The sequence below is a fragment of the Lagenorhynchus albirostris genome, chromosome 11 (assembly GCF_949774975.1).
Source record: "Lagenorhynchus albirostris chromosome 11, mLagAlb1.1, whole genome shotgun sequence".
NCBI classification, from domain to species: Eukaryota; Metazoa; Chordata; class Mammalia; order Artiodactyla; family Delphinidae; genus Lagenorhynchus; species Lagenorhynchus albirostris.
The window spans coordinates 25,242,621-25,256,431 of NC_083105.1; the positions used below are offsets into that span (position 1 = coordinate 25,242,621).

At 39.9% G+C, this 13,811-nt stretch overlaps 1 protein-coding gene across 3 annotated transcripts in view; it reads left to right on the forward strand.

Annotated features, from left to right (window-relative positions):
- The window catches only part of LTA4H (leukotriene A4 hydrolase), a 28,489-nt gene extending 18,495 nt beyond the window's left edge, over window positions 1-9,994 (forward strand). For 2 of the 3 annotated variants that reach the window (XM_060165081.1, XM_060165082.1), the window contains 8 exons: window positions 251-395; window positions 1,353-1,456; window positions 1,884-1,954; window positions 3,951-4,005; window positions 6,041-6,136; window positions 8,185-8,267; window positions 8,920-9,024; window positions 9,699-9,994. In XM_060165081.1, coding sequence (XP_060021064.1) covers window positions 251-395; window positions 1,353-1,456; window positions 1,884-1,954; window positions 3,951-4,005; window positions 6,041-6,136; window positions 8,185-8,267; window positions 8,920-9,024; window positions 9,699-9,816 — 777 coding nt within the window. In that variant the 3' untranslated portion in view covers window positions 9,817-9,994. Of the gene's footprint in view, window positions 1-250; window positions 396-1,352; window positions 1,457-1,883; window positions 1,955-3,950; window positions 4,006-6,040; window positions 6,137-8,184; window positions 8,268-8,919; window positions 9,025-9,698 lie in introns of those variants that run through there. The other variant, XM_060165083.1, reaches the window with a different exon arrangement.
- Window positions 9,995-13,811: the final 3,817 nt, after the last annotated feature.

Consider the following 13,811-nt stretch of genomic DNA (forward strand, 5'->3'; position numbering starts at 1 on the left):
CCAGGCATTAAAACATTTTTCTAGTCTTTTATTAAGCAAGAAATATCACGGAACCTTGCGCTAGTAGGCATTCCATTAATAGACTTCCAGAAATGTATACTAACATATCCTACAGTTTCCAGTCTCTAGTTTAAGTTCTCAATACCCCTAAAGTTATGCCATGGAGTGTAGTAACACTTCTTAGTAGCTTGTGTACATGGTGGTAACCAGACTTCATATCTGAACATTCCTCTAATTTTGCGTCTCACAGATAAAGACTTTTGGAGAGACACATCCTTTCACCAAACTTGTGGTTGATCTGACGAACATAGACCCTGATGTGGCTTATTCTTCAGTTCCCTATGAGAAGGGCTTTGCTTTACTCTTTTACCTTGAACAGCTTCTTGGAGGACCAGGCAAGCAGTTGGCATTTTCTGATTTTTTTGTTTTGAGGGTAACAAAGAATTTAACTGTTGCTTTTGCTCCATTTTATTCTTCCAGTTCATTTTTTATGTAGCTGCTAAAGAAATCTGTATCGTTTTCTAATGTCGCCTCTCTACTTAAAACCTTGACTAACCTCTGCATTCTAAATTATGCTGCTTGACTTATAAAAAGCTCGTCAGTATTTTAAAAATTAGGAAACTAGTATGTGCTCATTGAAAAAAATTGTGTCTGGTACAGAAATTTGTAAGAGTCATAAGTGAGAGTCCTTCAGTTTGGTGTGTATGGCTCCAGATCTTTTTCAAAGTGGAAGTGGACAGACATATATACATATATATACATATAGTTACTTTAATTACAGAAAATGGATCATACTATATATTTCTTCTACATTTATTTTTTAATTCAACAATATTTTACATACATCCTTCCATGTCAGAACTTACAAATCTATCTTGTGCTTTTTAATGCCATCATAGTATTTCATTATATATGTGTGCTGAGTTTACGTAATCTTCCCCACTGATGGGCATTTAAAAGTACTCTCAGTCAATGGACTTTGAATGCCCTCCCTCGTCTGGATCCATTCTGTCTGTCCAATCTTATTTTCCTCTTTTCAAGTTATACAAAGATCGTTGGTCTTGGAACTTGTGTTGTGTATTCCTTTTTTGTGTCTTGTGTCATCCCCTTACCTCTAATTAGGATTTCTCTTCTGCCTTCCAACAAATTACGTATGTTCTTCAAGGTACAACTTAAGTCCTACCTCTGTTTTTGAACATTCTTTTACTCTTAAAGTCCTCATTGGTTTCCCTATTTTCTGAATGTTCTCTGTTCTCCGTGGTTTGGTACAATGCAAGGCACCAAAAAATGTGTTAATTACCTTTCTATTAATTGACTTCTTTTTTCTTTTCTTCTTTTTGAAAAACTCTTAGAGGTTTTCCTAGGATTCTTAAAGGCTTATGTTGAGAAATTTTCCTACAAGAGCATAACCACTGATGACTGGAAGGATTTCCTGTATTCCCACTTTAAGGATAAGGTTGGATTCTAAAACCTTTCTTATTGTGCATGTTCAATATATCTTTATTTAATGGCTATTTGTTAGGTTGATTTGAATTACTTAATAGTAGTATTAGTTTAGAATTTAAGATTCAATCTTTCATTCAGTGTTTTCCTGTTTAAATGTGATCTCAACAGTATGAACTAATGTGTAGAATTTTCCTATTTCAGAGCAATCTACAGCGGTATGTTTCAGAAATTTGTGTGTGTACTTAATTTTCCTATTTTATTTAAAAGAACATTACTGATTAACATAAATTTATTTTAGAAAAGAGACTTAGAAATTATCTTGACATGTCAGTGTAGACAAAATTATAGATTTGAGGTCCTAAAAGTCAGTTTTAGATTTTTTTTTTTCAAGAGAAAAGATTGTTCTGTAGCAAACTGGGTGTTCCTTCTGTTCTCAGGTTGATATTCTAAATCAAGTTGATTGGAACGCCTGGCTGTACTCTCCTGGACTGCCCCCTGTGAAGCCCAAGTCAGTACTTACCTACTAATGCTTTTCCTTCTCATTCTCTAAATCCTAGAGCTCCTCAAAATATCTGAAAGGGTTTTATGCCTTCCTTAAGCTATTACTAGTTTGTGATGAGAGTTGAGTTCATAGGAGTTAGAACCTTAACGCTGAGGTCCAAAAAGTCATTTCCATGATATTATAAATATAAATTAGTTCAGTTCATTGCAGGTAATTATTGAGTGCCTCCTCTCTGCACAAGGATGGTGAGAGATACAGAAAAGAAAAAGATATTGCCCTTTCCTTGAAAACGTTTGCAGTAAGAAAAATAACATAGAAGCATCATGTCCCTCATTACAACAGTGTCCTAAGTTACCACCCTCACTTCCAGAGGAGGCACATGAGGCTTAGCTAGGGTAACGTGTCTTCCTGAACGCTGCGCAGCAAGTCATGAGAGTTGAGATTCAAATCCTCGTCATCGTAAGCGCTCCATTACACTGTCTTTTAAACGAAACACCTGCCTCAAATCAGGGACCTGAACCCTGGTCTTCCAAGAATCATATTAGGAGATGCTAACTACTCCATGTTGCAGCCAGAAACTTGCTGTCCCCTCCACCCTGAGTACTCTTTACCCACTTAATTCCAATCACAACTGAAGAACCACTTCCTCATGAAAGCATTCCTTGACCTCTCTAACTAGGCCAAGTCTCCCGTTTCGGGTTTCTCGGTGCTGTGTGTCGCCTCTTCACAGCTCCACAGTCGTAATCTGAGATTTGTGTGAGTGAGTATTAAGTCTTTCTCCTTCACTCCATTGAAGCACTATGAGAAACAGGGCTCATACCTGATTCACTCATAACTTTTCTTAGGACCCTGCCCTAAGTAAGGGTTGCTTCCCCTTCCCTGGGCTAATCCTTATTTAATTGTTTTCATTACAATGAGAAGGAAGTTTTAGGCACCAAGAAACAGACCAGCCAAAGGTCTTCTTTTTACTCTCCTGGTGTTCCTTATGAGATCAGTGCTGTCATGTTCTAATTGAAGGTGAGGAACTGCCTGCACAGTCAAGGACCTCTGGTCCCACTTGGTCTTGAGGGCAAACAAAAGGGCTTGCCTACTGTCCACAGCCCACTTCATGAAGATAAACTGGAAGCTGATTCAAAGAAGGTCACTGCTTTGACCCCTTTATTATCTCCCCCAGGGCACAAACTCTCTGAAAGCAAGTTCAGTGGTCACTTCTAATCAAAACTTGCCTCATTTAGGCCCTGCAGGGCAGGTACCCCTCTGTTCTCTAACAGTAACGTTTCACAGCAAGTAAGCATGACTTATGGACAAAGAAGGATGTTTTACAAGAATTTTGCACACGTTACATGGTCTCCTGCATTGCTGCAAAATGTATGACTTGTTTTCCAAGTTGAGAACACATAAACCTTAGCACAGCTTGCTTTGCTTAATGGTCAGAGTTCGTGAATTCTGCTTTCTTCTGAAAAGAGAGGATCAAAATCACATGATTTCAGAGTCTCCCAAGGGTGTCACCGTTATTTCCCCATTGTCTAGAACAGTGCCTGTCACATAGCAGTTGCTCGCAGATCTGTTGGATGTTTAGATGGTTGGAACGACAGAAAGGAAAAGGCACGAGAGCAAGGACTTTGTGGTGTTTACCATGTTGTCCTGAGTGCCTGGAACTGTTCCTACCATCCGGGAAACAATACGCTCAACTCAGCCCCAGCCCCTTCAGCATACACTGCAGAAGCATGTGACAGTCTCTGCTGAGATGTTTTGGCATTCTCTCCAAAGAATAATCCAGGGTTTCACTAATTTGATATCCAGTTGGATTTCTGTGTTCTTAGAGGAGACCAGTAATCTTTAAGTCAGGTAGAAGATCTCCTATTTCCATCACTCTGGAGTTGTTGATCTTTATTTTCAAAGAACTTTGAAATTTAAGTATGTTCTGTAAATTCAAAATGGCATTGATGCAAAAGCATGTGCTTTTATAAAATGTAACCTCTAATATTCTGAATCTTTGCAGTTATGATATGACTCTGACAAATGCTTGTATTGCCTTAAGTCAAAGATGGATTACTGTGAGTAGTAATGTATGATTTTTGACTCCTTTTTGAATTGTACAAATGTGTCTCTACTCAATGAAGTGGGGGAGTGGTGCTTTACTTATGAACTCATGTATTTGGAGTTACTATTCCTAAGTCAAGTTTATCCAAAATGATATTATACCAGCCCTCAACGTGCAAAGTTAAGTTTGAGGGGGAAAACAAATGCATGTTGATGGTATTAGTTCTGATTTTTCTTGCTCTTAAAAGGGAAAGGGGTGGGGGAATATAGGCCTCTTAGAGGAGAGTAAGTGATTCTTAAGAAAGATGAATAGGCTCTTCGAAGAATAGATAGGGAGGTATGATAGTTTGCACCAAAGTTTGTCTGGGTGTGGAGAATAAGAGAGAGGAGTAGAAAGCTCCAGGTATTGGGAGACCCATTAAGGGTCAGAGGAAGGAAGAGAAACCAACTCAGGAGTAAGGCAAATCGGGAAAATGGAACAAGAAACCATGGCAAAAAATACCCTGATTTTAAATAAAATATAAACATCTTTTTGGAGATTCTCATAACATCATAACAAAGTTAGAGCATTACTGACTTTTTAGATCTAAGTTCAAGATTTTTTTGTAAGCAAATATAAAATCTAACAACTTCTGCGCTTCCCTGGTGGAGCAGTGGTTGAGAATCTGCCTGCTAATGCAGGGGACACGGGTTCGAGCCCTGGTCTGGGAGGATCCCACATGCCGCGGAGCAACTAGGCCCGTGAGCCACAACTACTGAGCCTGCGCGTCTGGAGCCTGTGCTCCGCAACAAGAGAGGCCGCGATAGTGAGAGGCCCGTGCACCGCGATGAAGAGTGGACCCCGCTTGCCACAACTAGAGAAAGCCCTCGCACAGAAACAAAGACCCAACACAGCAAAAATAAATTAATAAACTCCTACCCCCAACATCTAAAAAAAAAAAAATTCTAACAACTTCTTATCAGAGCAGTAGGCTGGCTGTACACATATGTACCTCCTCTGTCAATACTTTGCCCTCCCCATCTCATCCTTCTCTCTACCCACCTTGCCCTGCCATGTAACCATGACCATGAATTTTGGTTTATCATTCCCCTGCTCTTTGTTTTTACCACTAATAAATATATCCTCAATAGGTAGTTTAAATTTGCATGTTTTTGAGCAGAGAATGAGATCTGTAAGTTTTAATATTTAGGTGAGGTTCTTAAGAGGGAGGAAGTTCTGATATTAAGGGTGTTTTGAAGGGGGAGGAAGATGTAAAATAATGATTCTTTACAAGGATGTATATGCATACATTAAATTTTCTGGAAGGATATACATATTAATATAGGTTCCTGAGGAGTGGGACTTGGAGACAAGGAGCAAAAGCAAAGGAATTTTTCATTTGGTCCTATTTGATTTTTTTTTAACCTTTGCATATATTTCTTTTAAAGTTAAAAGAAACCCTAGTTTAAAACTATTTTAAAAGATTTTTAAAATACTTATTTTGATAAGCTTTTTTTAATGTTCCTCAATCATTTCCTCAAAGATAATTTGCAATGAATCCTAAATTGAAAAGTACAGACCCACTTTTCTTTTTCCTTAAATGATTTCCAAGATTAAGTGGGGAAAATAGAATGTGTGAAGATGAAGGGAAAGATCTGTTTGTGGCCTTACAAGTTCATTAGTGTGATATTTAAAAGAATATGCAATTTGATTATTTACCCACATTTTCAAATTGGCCTATAAACAGTTGACATGCTTTTTTGTAGCATTTCTTTGCTTTGGAAATCTATATATCGTGAATTGTACAGACGTTGTCAAAAGTTTCCTCCACTGTTACTATTAATCGTCTAATTTGTCTTAAGTAATATAGATTTAGGAGTCATATCAGCTCTTTAAGTTATAGTTATGCCATCTCAGAATGATTAAAATAGCTAATGTTCAAATTTATTTTTTATAATCTTATACATCCTTGTATTTCTCTTTCTTAACTTTTACTTTTATGTCAGATAAACCAATACATATTATTGAATCGTACACGAATGGCAGTAATCAGGCAACATTTATTTCAGGGCAAAGAAGATGATTTAAATTCATTCAGCTCAGCAGACCTAAAAGACTTCTCTTCTCATCAGGTGAATGAATTTTTAGCACAGATGCTCCAGAAAGTAAGTACTAGCTCAAAATATTAGAAATTAAAATGGGCATAAAGGCACAGCATTTATGGTTGAACCCCACTTGGAAAAAATATCCATGTGGAAACTAACAGAAAAAATGGTTTGGTAAAATCCATTCGTTTACTTAAAAACATTTGTTGAATGCCTGCTATGTTTAGCATTGTGCTGAATATAAAAATACGTAAGAAAGAAATATGCCGGGTTCTCAAAAAGTTTATAATCTAGTAGGAAAGGTCTCAAGTGCAAAATCTAGCAACAAAAGGAGGGATTTTAGGTGTCATTTGAGAAAAAAGCGAAGAAGGACTCCCTTCCAACTGGGGTAATCAGGAAGAATTTCGGAGGAGTGGGGCTTGATTTGAGAGGAGCAGAGTCAGCAGGGAGATAGAAGGAGCAGCAAGTGACAGAGTGTGGCAGGAGGAGGAAATCGTGGCCCTGGGAAAGAGGTTAATGAAGAGAACGCTAGAAACACTGCTGGGATCTGATGTGCTGTGTCTTGAATGCCAAGCTAAGAATGTTAGATTTGATTCCAGGCAGTCGCAGAGCATTTAACATTTTTAACAAGAGAGTCATCTGATGAAATGGTGGATTATGAAGACCATTCCTCTGGTGTTGCGGAGGCTGGATTGACATGAGGAACGCTGGGGGTGAAGTTAGTTGGGAGACTCAGAGGAGTACAGGACAGGCTGGAGGGAGCTGGCGGGAAGGGAAAGAGCAGGACAGTGAGAGGGAGAACACGTAGGATGGAGCATGGGGTTTGGGGACTGACTGGGTTGGGGGTTAACAGGAAGGAGTCCAAGCAGATTTGAAGGTTTCAAAGCCAGGTGACTAAAAGAATATGCGAAGCTGAGAGGAGATGCTGTATGTTGAGAGGGAGATAGTGATGGGGTCTTTACTATTACATGACAGGGAGCTCTTAGGTCCAAAGACCTGGAGAGGGATGGAAGAAGACTTTGAACAGAATTTCCTATGGAACTGATACAAAATGAGGAACGGGAATTTAAAGCAACAGGAGGCTTAGAGAACCCATTAGGGCATGAAGCCATCACCGCGGTTTCACACATCTCTGTAGCCCCGCCTGCCGTGTGGCCTGGAGCCACGAAGAGAGAAAGCATGATGCGCCGACTGGCGAGCAGGCACAGCAAACAGGGGAAAGTAACGCGGTGACCTAGGAGGTGACCTTAACCAGCCGGCGTACCCGGCTGGACTTGGAGATTGGTTGAAACGAAACAATCTGTGAAGGGTCCAAGCAGTCAGTGAGAGCCGAGTGTGGGTGAGCGTCCTGTAAGACGCGGAAGCGGCTGGAGCGGGAGGTTTCCATCTACCTCCGATCCCTCCGCCTGCATCCCGCGGGCACCGCCGACGCTCCGCCTGCCCAAACTGAGCGCTGCTTTCTCTCCTTCACCCAAGCTTGTGCTCCCTGTAGCGCGGGTCAACCTGGGCACGGGAGTTTATGAACCCCCTGAAACTGTACATACAACTTGGTGTTTATACGGTAAATGTATCCCACCCGCCTCAGGAAAGGGTCCGTATTAGTCATCAGATTCTGAAAAGGGTCTGTAATATAAAAGTTTAAAAACTGCTATTTTGTAGGGGTATAGATCATTCAAAAGGGATTTCGGAGGAAATATACAAAGATAAAGCTGGGGGGAATCAGTGAGGAAAAAAATTAACTGTGATTGAATCTGGAGAACAGAATAAATTTAAGATATTTCAGGTATAAGGAAGAACTTGAAAGACTCTGGAGAGGTTCGGAAAGTTAGTGCTTACATATACCAGAAAGTCTGAACAGAGTACTTCTCATTTACCTCTCCATGTACCTCGCAAATTAAATTATCCCTTGGCTCCTAGTAGAATATCCTTATTCAGAATAAATTTGCACAAAATTTATTTTAGTGTGCATGTTTCTTTTATTTTTATCTAACTTATTTCTATTTAATAAAATATTGAGGATTTTAATCTGGCTAAGAATTTCTCTCCAGCTCCTTTCTTCCAAGGAATCCTGTTGAAATGATACATTATACTTCTTTATTTTGCTCTAGGCACCTCTTCCATTGGGGCACATAAAGCGAATGCAAGAGGTGTACAACTTCAATGCCATTAACAATTCTGAAATACGATTCAGGTACATCATTTTAACTTGTCTCTGTGGAAGAAAGTGGAAAACTAGTTTAAAAAGTGGAGAAAGGGAAAGCAGCGTATGAGACATACATGAGTCTTGAAAAATCCTTTTCAAATTTACTGCATCTATATACATAATTATAATGGTCTTTAAGGAGTAGTTGCAATATCTGTAAGATGATAGTACTAATGTTTTTGTTAGAATTTGTTCTAAGCTTCTCTTGCCTTTAAAAAAATTAGAATAAAGATTCATTGGTAAATAGGCATTCTTCCTCTTGGGCTCTGAAATGGGAATAGTTAGAAATCTTTGATTCTGTTCATCTTTTTTAATTCAAATTTGTAGCGTGAGCTTAAATCAAAGTTTTATTCCTTCCGAAATTGCATATGTAAGGTCTATAGGCACCTACATAATCCAAACCCTTTAAAACGTATGATCTTTTTCAAGAACCAACTATTCTTCTTTCTCTTCTCCAATTATTGAATGGTTTGTATAAGGATTTGAGATTCTCAGAATAAAGACATAACATAAAGTGGTGTACAGTGTAAGTATAATGGGATTATTCATCATTACAAAAGTAATTTTCAGATATACCTGTCATATCCTGCTTCTTTCTCCTCATTTCCTACCCCATACCCCCTAAAAACCCTCCTTTTAGATGGTTACGACTCTGCATTCAATCGAAATGGGAGGAAGCAATTCCTTTGGCTCTAAAAATGGCGACTGAACAAGGAAGAATGAAGTTTACACGACCCTTATTCAAGTAAGAACCAAGTCTCACTATGCTTTGACTTTATATAAGGAATGGGGAAGAAAAATCTTAAACAGATGTTTTTGATGTTGCTAAAATACTTTGAAAAAATGCAAACTAAAAATAATATTTTTAAATTTGTTAAGGATTATAGATACAATTTTGGAATAGGAATTAACACTTCTAAATATTTAAAGTTTGAGATGATTTCATTAGTTTTTTAGAAGGATTATATATGGATTACCTATTATGGGCCAAATAGGGTTAGACCCTGATGAAAAGGAAATAAATCGAAGATAATCTTATATACACAAAAAGATCTTTAAAAGCAAGTAGAAGATGAGTAGGGAAGGACAAGAAAAAAGTGTCTGAAGTTAAATGCAAGAAGGATCAAACAGGTAAAGCCAAACCTTTTTGATTCAAATGTTGCAATAAGGTAGACTAGGTTGCTTGACATATTAAAGGAATGCTTGATAAAAGTGAAAAAAGTTGTATCTTGGCAACAAGATACAATTTAAGAATATCTCAGTGAAGTTGTTTTGACTATGAATTTGGCAGGAATTCTGAAAAAAATATAACCAAGACATAAATATCTATTATTAATCTGTTTGCAAGTATAATAAAATTTGCCGAAATAAGTCAAGTCATTATCCATCTTTCTTTTTTTTTTTTTTTTTTTAATGCAGGGACCTTGCTGCCTTTGACAAATCCCACGATCGAGCCATCCGTACCTACCAAGAGCACAAGGCGTGTATGCACCCCGTGACTGCCATGCTTGTGGGGAAAGATTTAAAAGTGGATTAAGGACCTGTCCATTGCTTATTTCAGACATTTCTCTTTTTAAAATTGAATTCATAAAGAAATACAAAATTTCAGCTCACATTGTAACTAAAAATGTCTTTTTAGTTTGGGCTTTTTATTGTTTGGTCAGTGATTTTTTTTTTTTTTTTTCATAAATAAAGCTGATCTATCTCCCCTCCCACCCCTGGTGGCATGTTCTTTGTAAAGAGAATTTTAGCAAAGTTTAACCTTTTGATTTATAAATGTTGATTTTTTCATTAATTTCATATTCATTTTCTCCCACTGTGGTCACAAGATATGTCAACATATTATTTACCTCTTATTTTAAGCTCTTTAATTTGCATCCGTTGCACACCAAAAATTCAACATAATTAGGATTTTGCTTTTTAAATAAACTTAAAGATAAATACTTGGTTAGATTTGCTCATCACCCAGCTGGTGGACATAGGATGAATTCCCTTACCAAAATGTATAAACTAGAGGGAGCGCTCTGCTTCTCATACCCGGATCCACCTGCTGTCCTGTTTTCCTGACCATTAGGGTCAGATGGCCAACCTGAATACCACTGCTTCTCCCCTCAGTTCTACCTGACAGTCTATTCAACCAGCCTCATCTCCTTAGTGGTCAGCAAACTTTCTCCATCCATAAACAGCATACAGCACAGAGAAAGAAAGAGTTAAAAATAACAACAACTTTATCCAAGTGAGAGAGTAACAAAGAACCCCTATGAGTGTAACGCAGTGCCCCAGCACACAGTTTGGGAACCACTGTTGTATTAGTTAGGATTCTTTGATTGTAAGTGACAGCAACCCCGATGACTAGAAGTCAGAAAGGGAAAAGGTTACAGGGGAGGGGGAGGTTACCAGAATCAGGACAGACAGAAGGGAACTGACACCAGGACAGCAGAGACATCCATACTCTTATCTCCCATTTCAGTCTCTCTGGTCTACCTTGTATAGTCTGGCTACCCCAGCTTTACTGTTGCCAATAGTTCTTACCACATGGAGAGACTGTCTCAATTCCAAACTCCCAAAGGTGAGGCTCTGACCTAGCTTTGGTCCACCCCTGGCCAAATAAACTCTAGCAAAGAGAAATAGTGTCTTAGAGCATAAATGTGGGTGGGGGCATATCATCGCTAAATACCCTCCAGAAGTGCTAATGTAGTATTTAAAAAAAAAAAAGTCTTAAATAGGAGGAAACACTCTGGCCTTCCTGTAATCCTGACTTCTCCCCTGTTCTCACTCTCCCAAATGGTTCTCTCCTTTTGGACATGTTTCTACACTGCAGTGTGCTTCTATTTCTCAGGCTCTGCTCTCACTTGTCTCCATGCCAGGAATATCAGAGGAGAGAGTTCAGCTCAAATCCCTGGTATATAATCACAGTCGAAGTGACTAGACTTTAGCAAATCCATGGACCCAGATGATGCTTTTGGAGGCTTCCCTCCCCCCCATAAGTGTACCCCGTACTCTAAGCTAATGTCATTTTTCAGTTACACTGATTAGTGATAGTGAAAGTGAATTGGGGCAAGGGATGCTTGAGGGTGGTCTTAAAGGACGCTATGAAGGAGGAGGAAGGCGCTACAGACAAATGTTCGTAGGAATTCACCTGGGGGCCACTCAGTAGAGTCTACATTTCAGCTAAGGAGCATATGTTGAATGTCTTTGTACCAAGCTGGATATACACATAATTTCTGGGTGAACAAAAATAAGTAATTTATACATAATGCTAAAGAAAAAGCACCCCAGAGAAGGGCCACTTACCCCAACTGAAGCATTTAGGGAATGTTTCCTGGAGAAGAGAAGGCCTAAACTGAGTCTTAAGGAATAAGAAATATCTAGCCAAGCAAAGAAAGTTGGAAGTGTGTTCCATCTGGATGAAGAAAGAATAACATAAGTAAAGGTATTGACTTATGGGTTTTTTGTGTCATGAATTTGGACAGAGCCAGTGGAAATAGCTTGTCTCTGCTCCACGGTGTCTAGGGCCGGAGCTGGGAATCCTCAAACAGCTGGGCATGACTCAAATTGCTGGGGGCTGGTATGATCAGGTGGCTTCTTCCCTCACATGTCTGATGTCTGGCCTGGGATTACTGAAACTGGGCTCAGCTGGGGCCAGCAACTGGCGTGCCCAAGTAGTTTGGCTTTTCTCATAGCACAGGGGATAGTTGGACTTCTTACTAATCTTTATACATCTGCATTCATCACCAGAGAGTAAGCACCATGAAGGTGGAAGATGTATCTTATTTGTTTCATTCCCGGCACCTAGCATAGTGCTTGGGACGTAACAGGCATTCAAGAATTATGTGTTGGATGAGGTAATGGAGGAGGACAGAAAGTTAAGGTGCTTCACATCTAAGGGCCTCAGTTTTCGGAGACGTAGTTGGTAAGGGCTTCCTCTGAGAATTAGAGGAGGTAGCTATTGAGAAGGTCCTTGAGGAGGGGGATGACTGTTTGGGGAACCTCTCTAAGGGGGAGGGGCATTAGGAGGCAGGGCCACCATCTACACATCACAAGACTTTCTGTAGCAGAGCCTGCCTCTCCGGGTGAACACAGATGGAAGTTTGTTGTGATAACCCCAGGGGTGGGGGATGGGTGGCGGTTTATTCAGAGTGTAGGAATAGGGTTAGGGTTATAAAGGAATTTCAAAGTGCTGAAGAAAGTGGTCCAGGTGAGTAACTAGGGGACCAGCTTCCAAGGAAAGTAAGGGAGAAAGCCAGTGGGAAGTGCAGAGAAGAAGGCACTGACCGGAAGCCAGGTTCAAGGTCGGAGATGACTGATGTAAGGGGAGAACGGGAAGGCGAGGAGGCTGTGGTCAGAAGGTGGGGTACCGGAATTTAAGATTTCTTATGTGGATGAAATTCAGGTGATGACGAATTCCAGAGTGCGGTCAGGGTGTAGGTAGCTGAAGTGCAAGTTTTAATGAAGCTCAAGGAGGGGCAGCTCTTTCTTTGTACACTTACTTCCCCGGGAGGGTTTCAGAGAAGGACGTTCTGGGTGTGAGTGTTTTCTGTGATATCACAACTGTGTCTCTATTCCCAACAGAAGTCTGTTTTAGTGGAAACAGACTTTTCAGGATTTTTCCACTGGAATAATCCAATCTCTAGACACTGGCTTACTGCCAAAATGCTGCCTAGTTAAAACAGTGCCAACACTTCCTTGATTCCCTTTTCATGCTTTTCAGAGTTCCTTAATACTACTATAATGAATCGGGTGCAGGGAGCAGTAATCTGTGTTGAAGAAGCTTACTTGGATTAGGGATATCCACTCAGGATACCATGATGAAAGAACATTTATAAAGCAATATAGGTATATATTAAAGTCCAAACAACAGTAACAACAGTCATCACAAATACTTCCATAGCATTTCCATTGCACCAGGTGCTGCTCTAAGGGCTTTACATATACGAACTCACTTAATCCTCCCAAAAGCCCTTTGAAATAGGTACTATTATCATCCCCATTTTGTAGGTGAAGAAACAGAGGCCCAGAGAAGTCAAGTAACTTGCCCAAATGTCACACAGCTGGGAAATGGCAGGACCAGGATCTGATCCCAGGTAGATACTGCAAACACTGCAGTGAGGAAATTAGCCCCTTTGCCTTTTGATGAGGAAACAGAGGCTAATCAATAACTTACTGCTCCAGGCTAATAAGCAGTGGAGCTGGAGTCCAAGCACGGTGGCTGTCAGCAAAATGGTGACCTTTAGTTGTGAAAATGATCTCTGGCCTTGCCCTCTCCCTTTGTGGAGGGACAGCTTCAGAAAACCTTCATAGTGGTAAGGGCGGAGTTGCTCAACACGTATTTGGGAATAAACAGATGCATGAAGATTGCCACACTCCCTGGTGTCACATTTGGCCAGTGAAGAGCATTTTACAGTTGAGTAATTCCAGATAAAGACAGGAACATGGTGTTTATAAGCTGCCCTTAATGGAGGAGAACGCAGACAGAAACCAGGGGAGGGAGGAATCAGGGCCCCTGCGGAGACAGGGCCAGCAGCAGGGTCG